This window comes from Polyodon spathula, chromosome 15 (assembly GCF_017654505.1).
Source record: "Polyodon spathula isolate WHYD16114869_AA chromosome 15, ASM1765450v1, whole genome shotgun sequence".
In the NCBI taxonomy this organism is placed as follows: Eukaryota; Metazoa; Chordata; class Actinopteri; order Acipenseriformes; family Polyodontidae; genus Polyodon; species Polyodon spathula.
The window spans coordinates 22,999,609-23,019,209 of NC_054548.1; the positions used below are offsets into that span (position 1 = coordinate 22,999,609).

The window sequence follows — 19,601 nt, forward strand, 5'->3', positions numbered from 1 at the left end:
CTAATATCAGAATTCCACTAACATTAAAGTCTATAGGATGGGACTGGTACCTGGGAAAATGTTGTCCGAGAGTTGTTTTTATCAGGATTGCTAATAACCAGCATCTACTGTATTTAAAAGTAAAGATTCAATAAGTTACTTGGTTTCTATATGTTCCTCGTCCATGTATATGTCTTCTCTAGTCTTGCATTTCATCAGACATCAGTAATCGCACTTTGATTAAAAAATGTGTTGTCAATGTTTGACATATTTATCAAAAAACATTGCTATTGAAGTTTGGTTTCTACAAACGCATATATTTCGGGCTACAGGTCTGGTTAGCAAAACTGGACTGATTATACATTACTTGAAAACTTGTAGACGCATTGTAATTGAGGACCACTAGTACCATGAAGTTGGTGACAGTGACCTTGAGTCACAGTAAGTGGTAGAATTTGTATCAAATGCCAATGTAAAGCGTCCAAATTAGCCCCAAGGGGAAAATATAACTTTGAACAAAACCAAATAATAACAAGAGGGGAAAAAATTATGTCCAGAGGCCATATATTCCCCTGCTGTAGCAGATGGTACTCCTTACAGAAAAAAATACAAATATGAATGGAAAGGCCATTTTATCGCTGTAGGGCATCAAGCACTTGCCAGAATTTTAATATCGATGCTGTCACCTGCCTGTAAGAAGTTGTTCAAATTCAAGGCAGACGACTGAAATGTTGTTCCCAGGTAAACTTGGAATACATGGTAGCATCTACACATTATGAATGTGTGTGTGTAAGAGTATGTATTTATTTTACAAACCAAAGGAAAAGTGATACAAACTAAGATAAAGCATGGCATAGAGAAGGTTACAGAATTACAGTCCTGTGCTGTTTATAAATGCATTCCTTTCACATTTGTCTGGTTGACCCGGTCAAGGAAGATTCGTTCATTTTTCTTTTTCTTCTAATATTTTTTTGACAGTGTAATTCCTGGCTACAGTATTTATGAGTACTGTTTGGGCCCCAGTGTCACCACTGGATCTGGAAATTCCCAACTAAGAATCATCTTTGTAAATTCTGTGTTTCCTGTCTTCTTGAAAATGTATTTACCGTACATCACTGTTATTGTGGAAGTACGCCAATTTTTGTTGTTGCCTAACAATATATTAGATGTGACATTGCAAATGGAAATCATTATTTAATCATTATATATTAATACGTAATTAGTGTGAAATCATTAGTCACAATTGGTAATTGCCATGAAAGTAATATGACCTCTTGCTGTACCTCTTCTAGTTAGATTTGTGCTTACTGCCAAAAGCCATTTGTAGGACATGGCCAGAGGGAAAGTATTTGAGTAGAGTTCAAGCCAAAAGACTAGAAAAAATAAGGATCAGATACATCTGAATAATAGAACCTAGACAAACCTATGAAGGCCTCTATTCACTCCTTTAAATTAGCAGTTTAATTTTGAAAACACTGATCACAGTAGAAAAAAACCCTTTTGAGTGCATATAAAACACGTTACAAAGTATCTTTCTTACAATATCATTTGTAATAAACGTATTTGTTCTCTGAGAGCGCTGTTTATGAAACTGAAGATACAATGCAGATTTTCTCTTACATGTGATTGTACTAAAAATATAATGTGAGACACTGTAAAACCCTTTAACAAAGACAGAATGATAAGCTTATCAACAGTGGAAACAGGAATGTTATGTGGACACCCCCAACATCCCCCTATTTCAGCATGAAAATCTTTAAAAATCATCATTGTACAATATTATAGATGTTCTTGGATGCTCAGTCTCTGTCTGGTTACATTATTGACTTGACATGGATTCTCCTAGACTGGTGACTGCTAATCACCAAGAATGTATCATATTTACAAAGTTATTTTTATTCCTCTAGTTTTGATCCAATAAAATGATCCTTCTATTGTCAGAAAGAGATGCATTTTACATAGTTTGCATAGTTTTTACATCTCGATTAGAAGTTGGCAGCAAGTAAAAGTATTATTTAACACTAATAGGTTTTTAAGCATACTTCATAACATTTGTGAAATGGAAATGAATAGGTTTAATTTTAAAATAAAATATATGAATGCCTAATGATTAGAAGCAATTTGATTACTATATTGAATAACTATAAAATAATATTTTAAAAACAATAATAAAAGAAACTAGACTCAGACCTCATTAAAATGAAATTAAAACCGGAACCCTACTGGAGGTCTGTGACAGAAATACGATGATTCTTGGTAGTAAATCTCCCTCCCGACCTGTGAGGGCGCAGTGAGAACAGAGTTCCCTGGATGGGCTGGCCTGACAGTTCTTTCCCAGGGTTCAAGGGAAGTCGGCCAGCTAGAAAGGGGGCAGAACGCCATTCCATTAACGCATTGACCTGGAAGGGGAACGATGTGACTGCTGCAGATTGGCAGGAAGGCTGCACTCATTTACCAAGGTGTCATGTGTGACGGCATAAAAGGGGGCGTAGAGACGCAATGTGTTCTTTCGCTTTGATTTGAGTTTTGAACCTGTAAAGACTGCGAGAGACCCCATGAGAAATAACGTATCGCAATTGTCTTATTTTGTAAATTACTATACGGCTAACACAGTTCTGGAGCTGTTGCCAAGGGCCAGCACAAAGCCAGAACAGCACTGCACTACTGTCACTGATAAACTGTATTACCCACCACGAGCACTACTGCACTCACCCAGGACTGGTGACCATGTTGGTATTACTGTGGGGCAGTGTGGCAGAGCAAAGCTCTGCCCTTTAAATTGGCAGGGATGGGGTTAACTTCCCCTACCTGCCTGGGTTTATTATGTTCAGGTGGCTGGGGTTGATTAGTTGATTAGGTTGATTAACGATCTTCCTCAGCTCCCTCTCCCCAAATGAGAAGCAGAGGCCTCCTTTTATATCAGGTGGCTGGGTGCTGATTGATCGTTAATCAACCTAATCAACTAATCAACCCCAGCCACCTGAACATAATAAACCCAGGCAGGTAGGGGAAGTTAACCCCATCCCTGCCAATTTAAAGGGCAGAGCTTTGCTCTGCCACAGGCAGATATTTGTGTTTATTGTTTGGGATTGAAACCCACTGTTGTTATTTACTCTGTGCAATAAACATTGTTGTGTATTGCCGGGATCTTATTATTTGGTCACCAGACCTGGATACAATACAACCCCTTTCCAACTGGATTACAACTCTCTTTGTCTGTTTAATCATGCACTGCATCACTTCTGCACCTGTATCCACTTAACCACAAGGTCATATACACATTTACATCTCTTTCTAAGCAAAGTCTAGATGCTATTTGAAATTATTATGATCAAAGCTCTTGTTATTAATTTGCTTCCTTTAAACAGAAAATGCCCTGACTGCCATTTACATAGGCGGCTCTCATATCTCCAAATTCCTAATTCCATGAACCGCAGTATCATCTTTTTGACCTTCCACTGTTCTGAATGTGTCTCCTCTCCATCTGCCCAAAACACAGTATGAAGAGTACACTGCAAAGTAAGCCTTCAATGTTTCTTGTAATACTGCATTGCCAATCTGCTACTGTAAGTCATATCTGACCATTTCACGTGCACAAAAACAGCCAAGTTAAATCAGCTGTTTAAAGATATCCAAATGGACAAGTTTAACAAAACACAAACTCCTTCACTGGCTTTAAAAAGGGGTCCTGGACATTTTTTTTTTTCTGAAACTTACCCATGGAGGCTCCACAGCTGCGTTTATGTTAGGGTTCCTGTGAGCAGTCTTATGCAAATTTTGCTGACAAACAGGAACTATTAATTTTGAGCAGCTGTGGATATAACCATGGATCTTTTTCTGGGTTCAAAACCTGGAGGCTGTGATATTGAAAGTAAGAGCTGATATGAAGATATAGCATGTTTTCATGCCAAACCAAAAAATGGATAATTATATAGGAATGCAAATATCAAATCAATTGTGATTAAAAAGTACAATGCAGGAATGCACACCTCAACAGGCAGCATGGCTTAGTAATGTGCTCTGTTGTAAAAGCTTTAGCCTGATCAGGAATACTTTAATATGACTGTATTTTTAAGTGTATCCCAAAATTCTCTTGCTAAGCCTAGTTCAGATATTTTTAGACAAATCCATCAAGGCAAACACACATCCAAGCAAAACAATCAAAACAGTATGCGTCTACAGCCAGTGCACATTATTAATAGAAGATGCTGGAAGCTTTGGTCACTATATTGCTCGTATTTTATCTATAAGTGTAATAATGTATAGATCAGAACACACAAAGAATATAGGTTTTGGATTGCTTTGGGGATGCAAGTTGGTTACCAGTGCAGTAAACAAGGTCCATATCTGTCCAAATTTGTTTTGACCTTTGAATAGGATGGATCTGGCACAGTTCCATTCTGCCCGAATGTGTAATATGGATCTCTGATAGAAAAGAGCAACATTTACTTTAGTACATTATTTTTTTTTAAAAAAAAAGGATGTTTTGTTATGCACCGTTTCCTTAAGCCCATTTTGTTTAATATAACAACGCCTGCAGTTAATGAAACCTTTTATGGGGTTAGAAGTTTATTTACATCTTCCGAACAACTGTTTTTATAAAAACAAAACTTCCTTCAATTTTCCTTAGAGTAAACATTGTTTTAAAAAATGAGAATACATTTTTTACTCTCCAGAACAGTTGGGCAAGTCCTTAACAAAACCATCCTTAAAACAGTCCTTGGAAAGTTTGGGTAGCAAGAGATTTACTTCAGGATTGATATGATTTTCATTTAGATCTTGATCTACAAGCTGTGGTCTTTAAAATCTCCTCTGTTTTCTGTTAGGGAGTTCAAAAGAAATCCAATGGGTTTTGAACTAAAGTCCTTGTAATATTGAGAAAGGACTCTGACACATGCAAAGCCAGCAGTGTGATTGCTTGATTAAATTGCATGACCTCCTGAAATGCATATTGTCATCTTATCAAATGAAATGTGTTTCCTTCAGAGATCTCTGCCTCAGATGTTCCTTAAACAAACAAAGATGCTATCAATTCACAATGTGCGTTACTTATGACATCTTTCTGTTGCAAACTCTGTCTTCTCAGGGATGGATTACCAGCCACAGTTTATTTAACATTATACTTTATGAAGCTGCGCAGATTTAGATTTTTTTTCAAACTAATGATGGTTATCATAAATAATACACTTTTTTAAAACAGATTTGCCAGGCATGACAGGCACTTTCAGCTTTTTTGCAACAGGTTATGTTTGCAATGTAAAAAAGAGGACTGGTAAGCTCTTGACCTGCCTTTGTAACATGATACAATTTCAGATTTACCTGCATTTTTAGTCTGTAGCTTGAGGTGTGCGTCATTGTATTTTAAGTTGCAATGGAGCTATGCTAAAAATGGTACTGTTTACTGAAAGTAAAAATTTAAATACATTTTGTGAAATAAAAATACTTATAAAATAAGCTTACTGTTAACCATGTAGCACAACATGGTCTCTTACAAAATAAAACAAAAAATAACACAGGTAGCCTATGACAGTCAGCACTCGGTTATCCCTTACCCAGATACAAGTGAGCCGCGTTTTATCGCCCTTGTATTAAGAATAATCCCTGTTACATATTTTATATATATATATATATAAAACAAATTAATGAACTTACCCATCACAAACGATTTCCGATTCCATCATCGGTTCAATTTATCTGAATATCCATCACAGCCCACGTTTAAAAAATAAATACATTTAAAAAAAAAATCTCTTATATTAGTTACAGCGCTTCATCCAGTTTCACCTGACAAAAATGCAGGGAAAACTAAGCAAACGAGACAAGCTATGGTAATCTAACAGTTAATCACGAAACAGTTCTAGATACTGTGAAGTATTTATTTATTTTTTTAAAATATGTGCTCTTTAGTTGTTTTTGTGAATCTTCATTTGCAAGTGAACTGTGACATTAGGGCCTTATCGAGCACTATATTCTGAAATTTTGAATGCTGACTTTGGATACTATTTTAATTCTGGAAACTGTTACCAACAAAACCAATACAGTACATCTAAAAGGAAGCCTACTTATTTTAATGCATGTACAAGGGTCAAAATGAAATAATCAGATATGCGTCACACACGTCTAACCGTCACTGAAGTAAAAATGTTATAGGGTTGGATATGTGAGTGCTGACTGTACAACAATTCAGTTGAATGGAGTGATGTGTGTATTGTATGCTGGCCTGCTGTATATTTAGCACATACTACTTTTGTCTCTGAGTTAGATCTCCCACTCACTACTGAAGTTCTTTCTGAAATATTTTTCTTTGAACAGATAACATTCTTCCTGTTCTGTAAAGCCGCACTGTTTGTATGCTATAGCCTTACCCATACATGGTTCAAATCCTACTTTTATAAAAGGTGCTTTTTTTACTGGTTATCTTCGCCATGATGTCTTTTAAGAACGCATAGAATACTACCTATTGCAAAAGCCGACACCATACAGGTCTGCTTTGGAAGAAGATTGAGTAACACTTTAGTTTTGGTGTCTGTTATAAGTGATCAGGGATTGGCACCATGTCGAGTGGTGACGAACATTTAAAAAAAAGTGTCTGACTCCTAAGTGATTATAAACAATAACAAAAAAACAGTGTATAATAAAGAGACATATAAAGACAGACAGGCATAGAAAGACAAAACAGACATGAAACGACTGGCACACAGACTACATCCGTCATAACATTATAAACAATATAACAGTAAATAGTCTTATTCCTAATCATATTCTATGATTGTTAATAACATAATTAATAACAAGTTTATAAACACTTAACCGTTTTTATAAAATAAAAATGGAGATAGACAGTAGGCACTGGCAAATTAAAAATGTGTGTGCGTATAACACTCATTTAAATAACCAGCGGTCTAGATAAACTGCGCACCTGCCATTTATATGCATTAAAAAACCCAAATACAAACTACTTTTTAATTTAATGCGTAGAAATATGCGCTTATTTTGCTTCAAATTATATACGTATTTAGCTACAAAAACATTTCCAACACTTTTTTGGTTACATTAACAGACTTAGAAATATACACATACTGTTAATTATCTTGCTATGTGGGAATTCTACTCAGCATATTAAAATACAAAACATCACTTTTAAAAAATCAGTTTAAATCACTAACTGTAATAATATTTAGTTTAATTTAGCTTTAAGTACATAATTAGTATTAAAACATATTCATCGTATGGTTAAAATGCCGATATATTATGCAGTGTTTGTACGTATGTAATGTTTACATTTTTAATTGGAAAAATAAACTTTTTTTCACGTGACATTATGAGTGTGGTGATTTACTATTAATCAATCAATCAATATTTATTTTATATAGCGTCTTTTATAGTGGACCACCATCACAAAGAGCTTTACAAGATAGTGAGGAACAATGCATAATACATTAAATATAGTGAAATACAGGGTCTAATACATTAAATATAACAAGAAACAATGCAAACACATTAAATATAGGCATAATACATTAAATAAAAGGTTAGGATGTGACTTCTAAACATTGTGGATGCATGTGTCAAGCAGAATCATACAGGTAAGATGGAGTAAAAAAGTTGAAATGGCCATTTAGACAACAGCTAATAACAGACAGCAGGCTTAGAGAGCAATAAAAGCAAGAGAGAACAAGTGGGTCTTCAGAGTTGATTTGAAGTGAGCGACTGTGGGAGCTGCACGCACTAAAGCTGGGAGAGAGTTCCAGAGAGTCAGGGCCATGAAGCTAAAAGAGCGCCGAGTGTTGTGCACTTTTGCATAAGTATAACCAGCAGGCCTGAGTCAGAGGACCTGGGTGATGAAGGACCTTGTAGGTAAGCAGGAGAATTTTGAAAGTAATCCTGAACTTAACAGGTAGCCAGTGCAGTTGGGCAAGGCAGGGGGTAATGTGATCATGTTTTTTTACATCTAGCAGTGGCATTTTGAACCAGCTGCAGTCTTTTTATAGTGCGTGATGGAAGTCCACCATAGAGAGAGTTGCAATAGTCGATTTGAGAGGAGATAAAGGGATGACAGAGTATCTCTGTGATTACAACTGAGGGATAACTTCTGTACACATCTGTATGTTGGATGGTTAAAGTGAAGCACACATGTATGAACCTAATTAGGCTGTGTAGTCATTTTGAATTGTAACAGCTATTGTGTAACTACAGTTTAGGTCCTTACTTATGCATAACAAACTATCTTTTATTTCAGTTACATATCACTGTGGTGAAGACAGGAGAGTTGCCTACAGTAAAACTTTTTTGCAATTCCCATCCGTACTACAAAGCTTAAAAGAGTGCAGAGGTACTAGATGATCCAGTTCTCAAAATTAAAGAGCCTCACAGTGTTAGGTGGCTACGTTTCAGAAATGCACTGCAGGCTGCGTACAGAAATTATCCCTCAAGTGTGATCACTTTGCATGAGCTTGGAGAAGTGGGGAATGCAACAGCTTCTTCATTGCATAAATACTTTGGCAGCTACAAGCATGCACTTGCTATAGCACTTATGTTGGATGTTCAAAATGTTGTGGCTGTTCTTTGTAGTGAACTAGTAGAGGCTTTGAGTAAATTGTTGATGCTCATAATGCATCAGAGTAGAAAAATGCAACATGTCTAAGACTTGTGCCCAACAGTGTATGTTACCAGTCTAAAATGTAATACTGAAAGCAGATTTAAGAAGGGGGACAATGCTATGCTCACTTATTTGGGTAATTTGTTGGAGTTATCCACTGTTGTGGAAGGTAGTGATGTTGAAATTAAAGGGGCACTAGAAGGCATTTCTGCATTTTTTGGAAAAACTAAGAAAGTTAAAGTACAGTATGACAGTGAGGGACTGCATGTTGATGAGAATCAAGTGGCTCCTTTGTTGGATGGAGATGTTTAAATGGCTGTTGTTAAAGGGCATGATTAATAGAAGCTATAAGCAATGTACCACTACAAACGTTTGCAAGCGTGCTCTTAATCTACAAGCTAATCTGATGTATAATGTTACCAACCTATGTGACGTTGCTTTGTGTCTGTGTATAACAAGGGCATTTAGTGTCCAAAACAGAGTGAATAACAAATTCAGGTGCTCTGTCAAAAGTGAAAGCATTGACACTTTGATGAAAATAGTCATGCTAAAAGGTCAAGCATCCAGGAATTTGACCCTACTGCGGCAGTGAAATTGTGGCAGTGGAAGGAAAGGCTTCCTCGCAGGTTTTGTTAGCTATAGAATCCAAGATAGAAAAAGACAAAGCATATATAGACAAGAAGTATTCAAAAGAAGTAAATGTTCTGTTAAAATATATGTTCTGTGTCTGTGCTTACCTTCATATACAGTACACCCTCGCTATAATGCCCTTCATTATAACGAACCTTCGGCTGTAACGAACCTGGCCCCTGGACCCCAAATACATTTAAAAAAAAAAAAAAAAAAATAATATAAACACACACTGTCAACATCCAGGTCTGCATGCACAGGATGCCACCTCTGCAGTGAAGTCAACCCTTTTGTATTTATAAAAATTGCCCGCTGTGTAACTATGCCTCTGAAACGAAAATCATTTCATGTTGCAACAAAGCTGGAAACTATTGATCTTTTGAAAAAAAGAGTAACGCAGGCATATATTTGTCATGAAGACAGTTTGTTAAAAAGCACTCTGTTTTTGGCTTGTTCAGCGACCATGTGGCAAAGCAAAATAGATTAAGAAAAAACAACAACAAAAAACAAAGCTTGAGGATCTGATGAACTTTTCATGTCGGGTTGTTTTGGAATAAAAACTGAGATTCTTGCATGTTGGATTAAGTGAGTGAGAAAATAATGCAGTATGGGAGCACAGAGTACCAGTCTGGCTTGCTAAAAGTTGTTGTTAACATAGCCCATATTGATGCTAGCCATCATCAATGCTTGTTCGCCACAAACGACTGGATCAGGAAAACAAAATTGCAGAGCCCTTGCTTCTGAAACATTCTAATCATGAGGTGGGACATACAGAATTCTAGGACTTTTGCTTCTGCATGGAGGAGAGTTTGAATGTAGAGTGTGCTATAAAGTGACACTAGTAAGAGAAAACCATGCAGAAACCACAGATTATAATTACCTCATCTACACCTAATGAACATATTAGTATGCTGCTTTGGTTCTCTTGTTCCTTCATGATAAGACTTGCATTTAAATAAGCTGTAATCAGTTTCACCATGGGCATAGGGGAACAAATTGATTTTAAGTTGACAGCTACAAATATTGTTATGTAGTGTTTACTTTTGAGCACTTAGAAACTGCTTGCAACTACAAGCAAAAGAAAACAAAAGACAATTACATTTGTGTCAATACTGATAAGTGTAGGGCCAAAGACAGAACTGAAATAAATTTATAGGGTGAACAGCAAACGCTGTCCTTTTCTCTCAGAGATCCATATTACTATATTCCATATTATCGTTGAGGCAGAATGGAATTGTACCAGGTCAGGCCCATTCAAAAAACCAAACAAATGTAGGAAATATGTTTTCTGTTAAAAAAAAAAAAAAAGTCTGAAATTAAAAACGCTACTTCTGAAACTGAAATGCAACTCAACCTTTTGAAAATAAAATCCCTATACAATCTCTGTTACTTTTGTTACCACAATTTCTCTTGATGCTCATCTAAATGAGTACAGACAGTAGGGCAAAGTGTTAATTTGGCCATATAATTTAGGGTTTATGCTATAACACTAAAAACTGAGCTCTTGGTATACTGTACTCTATGCGAGTAGTATGTGTGTGTGCTGCAATCCCATGTTGAAATATAACCCAAAGCTGAGTGTCATATTGTAATTATCCACAAAGAACAACAAGCAGATTGGGTCATATTTTTAGCCTGAGATCATAACAATGTTATATCAAGGCAGGGATTCCAATATGGTAAGAAATGAAACACTACCAATACAATCCCAATTGGATCTGTGACTGATACTTACTGATTGTATTTGAAAAAAGGGAGAGAGATATGGTAATGTGAAATATAGATCTGCTTTGCCTACTGAGTGACAAGCACAAAAAAAGCGTGTCATAGTTTCAAAATAAAAAAGCAAGGTCTCTTTCACCGTACAAGTAATCTATTGTAACTCCCAAGTCCAAAATGCACTGGTCAGTGGATAGCTGCTGCTACTACTGCTGCTGCAGAAGGGTCAAATGGTGAAATAAGTTAACTTAATGGTTCTTCATCTGTCTTAAATTTGACTCCAAAAGCCTGTTAGTCTTTGCAAAGAAGACTGATTGAATCAAAATGTTATTTTGACCTCAGCTCACATTACCAATACATCATGCAGACCAATATAAAATATGTTTTTAATACGGTATATTTTTGACCAAGTTGAAAATCAGACCCACTGCTTCATGGGTCGGCCAAACCGTCTGAGGATTAAATATCTGCAAAAGGTTTCTTGAAGTTGGGAGGTTTGGAAGCAGGTATAGCGATATGAAAATACATTATTCATTCTCACTGTTCTCTGCTCTATTACCCTAATTGTTTAATTAAATCATTCATGCATTTGTCAAAAAGATCTGGAATCTGAAATAGTATTCATTCTGCTTACCATATTCTCACCCTCTCTCACTTTCTCTCTCTCTCTCTCTGCTTATTTGTAAGTGTATTCTTTTGAGAAGTTTCTTCAAATAATTGCCTTTTATATTAATGCTTTCAACTAGCAGTCACCCTATGAAGCTTACAAATGAAAAAAGTTACATATTTCTATAACTGTAAAATGGTTCATGCAACACTGCCTTTTACTTATATATTATATTATATAAGTATATTGACCCTTATATATATATATATATATATATATATATATATATATATATATATATATATATATATATATATATATATATTTTACATGCTAGTAATTAAAACAGCCGTTGCTTAAGCAAGGTTAAAGGAGCGAATTGATTATACTGCCCATTCTGACACTAATGACCCAAGTGACACATCCAAAGTTATTTGACTCTATTAAAATGTGTGCTCAGACAGTTGTTAATTACCCCTGAAGGTTCACTATGCTAATTACAGCAAAGAACAGTTTTTTTCTCCAGGAATCCTGAAGCAATAAGTTATATTACATGACCTTATTTATAGGTATTTATACAAGAATTAAAACCAAAAATCACGGCAAACATGTACTTTACAAAACCAGTAGAATCCTATCAAACTTAACTGGTCAATGTGTGAATGAAAATTGTAGTGATACAACCAAAGACAATACTAGTCTACAACACAGTTTCCATTAAGTTTGAATTCAAATACAATATAATCCTTAATATAATAACCAGATCACATTTTACTCTTGTCTTAAAAGTTTTTTTTTTTTTTTTTACTGTTCAAAGAGACTACAGTTTCCTTGAACAAAAAAAAAAGTTTTACTTAAATAAAAGTAATAGTAAAAATACGCTGCAGTAAATTTTCCATTTATATGCATGGTATTTATGCAGTTATGTGCATTGTGACAGGGAAAATAAAAAAGGGTCACAGTTGGGTAGTTCCACTGAAGGAAATAAACTAGAAAGTGTGTATGCAGGCTTTACATTACATATTATATAATGTCGTCAAATACAAAGTACGTATTTCCCCAGATTTCATCTATGTACCTCATAAGAATGGTTTAATTATTCAAAATATGAAGCGGAACAGCGAGGATGGAGAGTCTGGGTTTACCCAGTGGAGGTGGGTTGTCAAGGATTTGTGGCGCACTCTACAACCCGGTTTCTCAGAGATGTTGGATTCAGAGCAAAGAGTTGTGTCGCACAGAGATGCAGCAGAGAGAAGCAACAACTGCCTGTGGTTAAGACTGATGGTTTTTGGCTGGAGATCTCAAGCACAATAGAAAGAAAAAAACGCTGATGTATGGGGAAGTAAGCTGGGTTGAGCTGAGTGGGGGACGGAGAGGGTTAATGCTGGGACGCCAGAATCACCGTCGAGCCCTCTTGAGGTGTCATGGGCTAGTCGGCGAAACACAGAGGATAGAAGGTGCCCACTTGAAGACCCCAGAGATCTACCCTACTTCGCTCAATCCAAACGGTTGTCTTGTTGATGCGCTGGGGAGACCGCACTGTGGTTGCTCCCCGGAGCCAGCATTGCAGCCGTTGTGTGTGCTGATGCACTGGGGAGGCAAAATAAGCTGATCCCTGGAGCCAGCATTACACTTCAGCAATCAACACCAGACAGAAGGATATCTACATCATCAGATGGAAGGAAACACAAATGGATGGAGACGCAGATGGATCACATTAGTTTACTGTAAAGCTACGTCTTAGGTGGTGCTTATCTTGGCAAAAGCTGAGTTCAAATCAGCATGAAGTTTTAATATTTACTCTCATGTAATGGAATTCATTATAATGTCATCAAAAACAAAGTTGGTATTTCCCCAGATTTCATCTGTATAGCTCATAAGAATGTTTTAACTATTTAAATGAATTATTCAAAATATGGACAGAACTCAAAAGATAGGCATGCCATATTTGTCTTCAGGCCAAACACTTATTTATAGTTTTAATGATAAGCCTACAGTATTTGCAATGAGTTTGTATTTTATTTTCGGTGGATAAATCATGTTAGGTAACCATTTCTACCACATAAATTCTGTGGTTAATGTGTTTTTTTTTTTTGTTGTTGTTTTTTTGGTCATTGGACTGTGTCGTCTAGTTTGATTCTCTCTTGTGTGAACATATCACACACTGCTTTTTGTAATCACAGTAAAAAGACACAGGTTCTGGATGTAGTCCTTTCTGCAGAAACTTCCAAGAGGAGAGACCACCAAGGAACGTATCAGGACTGCTAGAAGAGTAAAATAACATTCTGTATTAAACTATAAAAGATGGCCCCATCCAGTTTATAGGGAGAGAGAACTTGACATGTGTCGATTTGTACCCTGTTTTTGCTGATGGAAGGTACATTGAGTAATGTGTTTCTATAGGAGTTGGGTTCTACCTCACTCCTGCAGTACACATATGCAGGTGGACAGCAAGCTGTAAAAAGGTCTATGAAGACCAGTGCTTTCAATAACTAAAGTGATGTTCTTGAAGACAGTATGTCGTGATTGTAGGTTTTTGTGCTGTGTCATGAAGGTTCCACAAAGAGCATTGATTCTTAATCATTAGCATTTAAATTAAAAAGCAGAAAGAATATCTCCTTCCTAAATGTACCTGATTTCTTGTCACTGCATACTTCTGCAGTCGCTGTCTTTGAGTAAATGTGTGTGTGTGTGTGTGTGCAGCGTTCCAGTTTTTTAGATAAGTAGATACTGAGAAACTTGCCGTTTTGACTTAGAAAGCGTAAATTATACTGAGAAACTTTTGGCCACTCATTAACCCTTTTAATTTTTTTTTTTTTTTTTTTTTTTTTGCATTATACAATTTTGAAACAATATTCCAACACAAGTATCTCAACAATTACACAATTTACTTTAAATATACAACAAGACATTTATTGTGGCTCTGCTCTGATTTTGAATCATCCTCTGATCCTATGCAGCCCTACCAGTTGTTATCACAGATAGACTGCATTCATAACATCGTGGCCTGCATAAAATTGCTTTATACTACTGCATAAAACACTGGCATCTGCACTGCCTTTAATTGTAACCATCTTTTTCCCCATTGTTGGAAATACCAAATTCTATTTTTTCCCACTTTTTATCAACATATTAATTAAATATGGCATTTGAACATAAATTTAATGTTGGTAGTTAAAATAAGTAAACTTAATAAATATTACCACAATTAATTTTTTTATCCCCCCCCCCCAATCAGACGCTTGTTGCTGTAGTACTAACGCACCTGAAGTCACTTCAAACCTGTCAATGTTTATAGACATAACTTGGCTCATTGCTTGCATTAAAATAAGCAGGACAAGCTAAGAAATATACTACAACAGTTGAGAAAACCAAATGTCCAGCAGTTGTGAGAATCATATTTACGTCTTCCACTAACACAGTAGTTCAGTCTACAAATAAAGGTGTGTAGTGTAGTGATTACATCCTTTACACAGTAAAGCGATCCATTTCCTTTAAGGATTGTATAGCTAGAAAAATAGTGTTGAGCTCATTTCTTCGTCATCAGAAAATATAACTCGGTTAGCAAATGGCCATGGTTTAAAATTGCTAATTATAGCGTCATTAAAGGCAGGTAGTATGGATAGAAATAAACTAAACAATAATGAAATACAGTTAATTTAGCTTGCTTCAGGAAATCTCCGCCTTGAGCGCAGTACCTTAGGCAATAGTTTTTCAGCATACAATGCAGTACTTTCCCATTGTTGCCATCTTATTTGCTTTCTTATTCTCTACGTGTTTACGACTGCCATTATGCTATTTAATGGTTTTGACTTGTACATGATCACGCGAACTTCAGCAAAACTTTAAGAATACTATCGCACCATCCTCATATTGATAATCAGATTTCTTTTAACTCTGTCTTACTGAAACATTGCTTGTTTTTCTTCGTTGGTGCAGCCGTCATGCTAAGTTTCAGCAGAGACGTAGAGTGATGTCACATGATGAATAAACTCGCAAAAAAAATGGACATGGTATGTCTTCAATTGCTATACCTTTAAATGGGTATTTTTAACTAATGTGCTGATTTACATTTACCAGTTTCAAAACGCATGCGAGGATTTCTGAAATGGTCATTTTTAAAAAGGGAAATAAAATAAAAACCGTCAAAGTGTGAGTATTGTGATTTTTATTTATGTTTACCGGAGTATTTATACTTCTAAATAATGCTGATTTTAGTATTCAATTATACAACGAGTTAAAGACTGTAAAGTTCATGAGCAGCACCCTCAGACAGAACAGCCAGACACCTGCTTTGCTCAAGCTGTTGATTCTCTGGTGCCTGAGCGAATTCTGCATTTGTGTGACGTGCATTTTTACAGAGGGAAATCAGAGAATCAGCTGCAAGACAGACAAAAATCTGCTTATGTTAATGCTTTGTAAGAATGGTCTGAAAATAATAGGTTTACCTCGAGTGGCTGTAGTCTTGATTGAGGTTGATATTTATGATAACTTGCAAAAGTAAACTGTGAGAGCGAAGGTTATTGCCAGTTACTGTGAAAAATGCGCGCATTTTAGCCTTAGAGGGAACACGGTATCTCAAATAGCCGCTACTGTACTAGAGAACAGTGACCAATGTATTGCACTTAGGCTTGCAGCAGCAATGCAAGGGGAATTCCTAGTAATTTCCAATGACACGTCTCTGGCTAACTGCCTAGTCTGATATACAACTTTTCAAGTAAAACTGTTTCTATTTTCATTCCCTTTAGCCAAGAATTGTAATATTTAATAAATCCTTACAGGGGTCTAATACATTTGTTAGGGATAGTTCTATTGCAACATAGTCAGGACTTGCTCTGCCATAGTATTTGTATCTTCTGTCTGGATCTGTAAACAGAACTAATGTAGCTGTGTCTTATTAACTTCTGGAGACTGACAGGCCCAAGTCACATCTGAATGTCACACCAAATGCCATTAGTCCAAAATGCTTTGCCCTTAAGTTTAGATGAAAGTTCACAATTACTCTCCACTGTATTCCTGCTTGGAGTAGGAATCTTTGCAGTTGGTAGTTTATAAATCATGTCTATAGCCAAACAGCACAAGGAGAACTTTAAAAGATATTTTTATTATTTTATCATATGTGTATTTTCAAGAATGCAGTATTTTTTGTTTCATTTCCTTTTATTAATCCACCTAAGAAAATCCAGCTTCTGAAATTTCTGAGAGTGTAATCATTCTGAGCCAAGAAGCTCCTCTCGAATGACTGGGCCTTCCCACAAGCAGTTGTAATTAAATGACACAATTTTAAATGTATTTACTTGAATTCCGTTTGGAATGGCACTGGAGGGCACTCTTACAAACACAACTCTAAATACATTTATAAAAAAAATGACAGGCGCCCCATCACATCTCAAAGATATGCTAACAAATAAAATTGACAGTCCTGCACAATATATTAACTGAATCCAAATAATTGTAAACTTGGGCGCTTTTCTGGAAGGAGAATCCGCCCGTAACCAAGCACACAAAAGCTCTGTGTGTTATTCCTTCTTGTCGCTTCTTTCAGTTTCGGCTGCTCAATTAAGCACTGGGTAGTCGAAACGGGAGTTGACCGCATAGAGCCTGGAGGAAGGGCTGCCCTCAGCCATGGATTTAATGAGGTTTGCCCCTAAAAAATAAAAAAAAATATGTGAGTAGGGAGTTTTTCCTTACCCGAGTGCTGAGCGGCTCATACTTAATTCTGCGGGGTGAGTGGCTGGGTTGGAGTGGCTGGGCTCTCTCCCCCGGCGCAGTCATGCTCTTGGGGACGGGCCATGTCTCAGCTGCTAATTTTCATTAAATTCAATATTTGGGAGACATGTGGCAGAGTACCACTGTAGAGCGCGTTAATTATTTATCATTATTCTCCATTCATGGTTTGGCGGGCTCATCTTTTTGGGGGGAGGTGGCCCATAGCCACTTCCTATCTGTGGCACTGGTGTGCATGCAACTGTTCATGTATTTCCAACCGGCCTCGCGCAGGTAACCGTCAGGCACCCACGGATGAGACCGCCGGCCAAATTTATCTTTCACTCGGGCCCTGAGCGCCCTTCACAGTTCATACATCATCTGCTATTGCAATCTCAATCATCATCATTCATTCATTGCCATTCATTCATTGCCATTCATTCATAGCGGATTCTCCGTGCTGAATTGTAAACTTAGTTGCTTTTCTGGAAGGAGAATCGGCATCTAACCAAACGTCATCAGCAAGCGCATAAAAGCACTGTGTGTTATTCCTTCTTGTTGCTTCTTTTAGTTTCAGCTTCCATCCTCCCCGGCCACCAGGTGGCCCATAGCCACTTCCTATCTGCGGCACTAGCGTGCATGTAACTGTTCATGTATTACCAGCCGGCCTCGCGCAGGCAACCGTTGGGCACCCGTGGACAAGACCTCCGGCCAAATTTATCTGTCACTCGAGCCCTTGAGAGATTTTTTATTTATATATATAATTGTATGTCAATTGTATTTTTTAAAAAATTTTCTGCATTGGAACATGAATCCTTTCGGTAGTATAACTATATATAATAACCCAAATGATATTATTATAAACTTCAGAACTTTTATCCACCAATCAGGATAGAATATAATAGAAAGAAAGCAAAGCATAAAAAAACTATATACAGCCCAACAATCGTGTTGCGAAAACAAAGTTAATTAAATTGTGTATATATATATATAATCTCTATATATATATATATATATATATATATATATATATATTATATATATATATATATATAAATCTGCTAACAAAAAGGTGAAACAGACTTTCAAGGAGAACCTGATAGAAAAGACAGTTTGCCTAATCTTAGATAACCTTGGAATGTATTGAAGAACTGTATCCTTTATTCAGGCTTTCTGCCTATGTAGTAGTGTGTTCCTCCCAAGAGACTGCCAAAGGTTAGAACCAAAATACAAGCTTTTCAATTAGTAAAAGAAAGGCAGAGAGAGATGTCAGCATGGGTCACCTCAGCAATAAGCCTTACTATTCTTTACAGTTCCACTGACAGGCGAGCTACTGGGGAATACAGACAAAAAGTATTCATACAATTAACAACTTGGAGGTGCAAAGGAGATTGTACAGACTGAAACATAAAGGACTGAGTAAATACTCTGGTAAGCATTATTTGTAAACAGAGTGATCATGCATTATACAAATACCTTTTTGTATTCAATGCTCCTGAGCTCATTTCTTTTTACTGGACCTCAATGTGGAATCTATCTTGCATTCATTTCAATCCATCAACAGAAAGACCGGGTGAACTGACCTCCTGAAAATTACGCCACACTGCTAAGCAGATACAGAGATTTGATACAGTGCCTGATTAGAAGTATTCACCCCCCTTGGACGATTTCAGTTTGTTGTGTTACAACCTGAAATCTTGATACATTTAAATGGGATTTTTTTCCTTTGATTTACACAACCTACTCAACACTTTGAAGAGGCAAGAGAATTTTTATTGTGAAAAAAAAAAAAAAATGAAATGCTTATGGTTAGATAGGTATTCACCCCCGAGTCAATACTTGGTAGAACCACCTTTAGCAGCAATTAAAACTGTGAGTTTTTTGGGGTAAGTCTCTACCAGGTTTGCACACCTGGATCGTGCTTTATTCGTTGGATGGGGATCGTTGGTGGACAGCAATCTTCAAGTCTTGCCACCGATTCTCATCGGATTCAAGTCCGAGCTTTGACTAGGCCACTCTAGGACATTCACTTTCTTGTTTTTAAGCCACTCCAATGTCGCTTTGGCTGTGTGCAGTGTCGCTTTGGATGCCACCACCGTGCTTAACAGTAGGGATGGTGTTATCTCGGTGATGTGCTGTTTTGGGTTTGCGCCAGACATAACGCTTTGCATTTAGGCCAAATAGTTAAATTTTTGTTTCATCGAACCACAGAATATTTTGCCACATCTTTTCAGTCTCCCACATGCCTTTTTGTAAATTCCAAATGGGATTTTACATGGGCTTTTTTCAGAAATGGCTTCCTTCTTGTCGCTCTTCCATAAAGGCCAGATTTGTGGAGTACCTCAGCTACTGTTGACACAT

General features: G+C 36.7%; 1 protein-coding gene across 1 annotated transcript in view; it reads right to left on the bottom strand.

The window, feature by feature from the left end:
• The window catches only part of LOC121327545 (transmembrane protein FAM155A-like), a 56,256-nt gene extending 38,947 nt beyond the window's left edge, over window positions 1–17,309 (bottom strand). Inside the window, exon 1 of the mRNA XM_041271619.1 lies at window positions 17,226–17,309. Within this exon, the coding sequence (XP_041127553.1) occupies window positions 17,226–17,309 (84 nt within the window). The remainder of the gene's footprint in view (window positions 1–17,225) is intronic.
• Window positions 17,310–19,601: the final 2,292 nt, after the last annotated feature.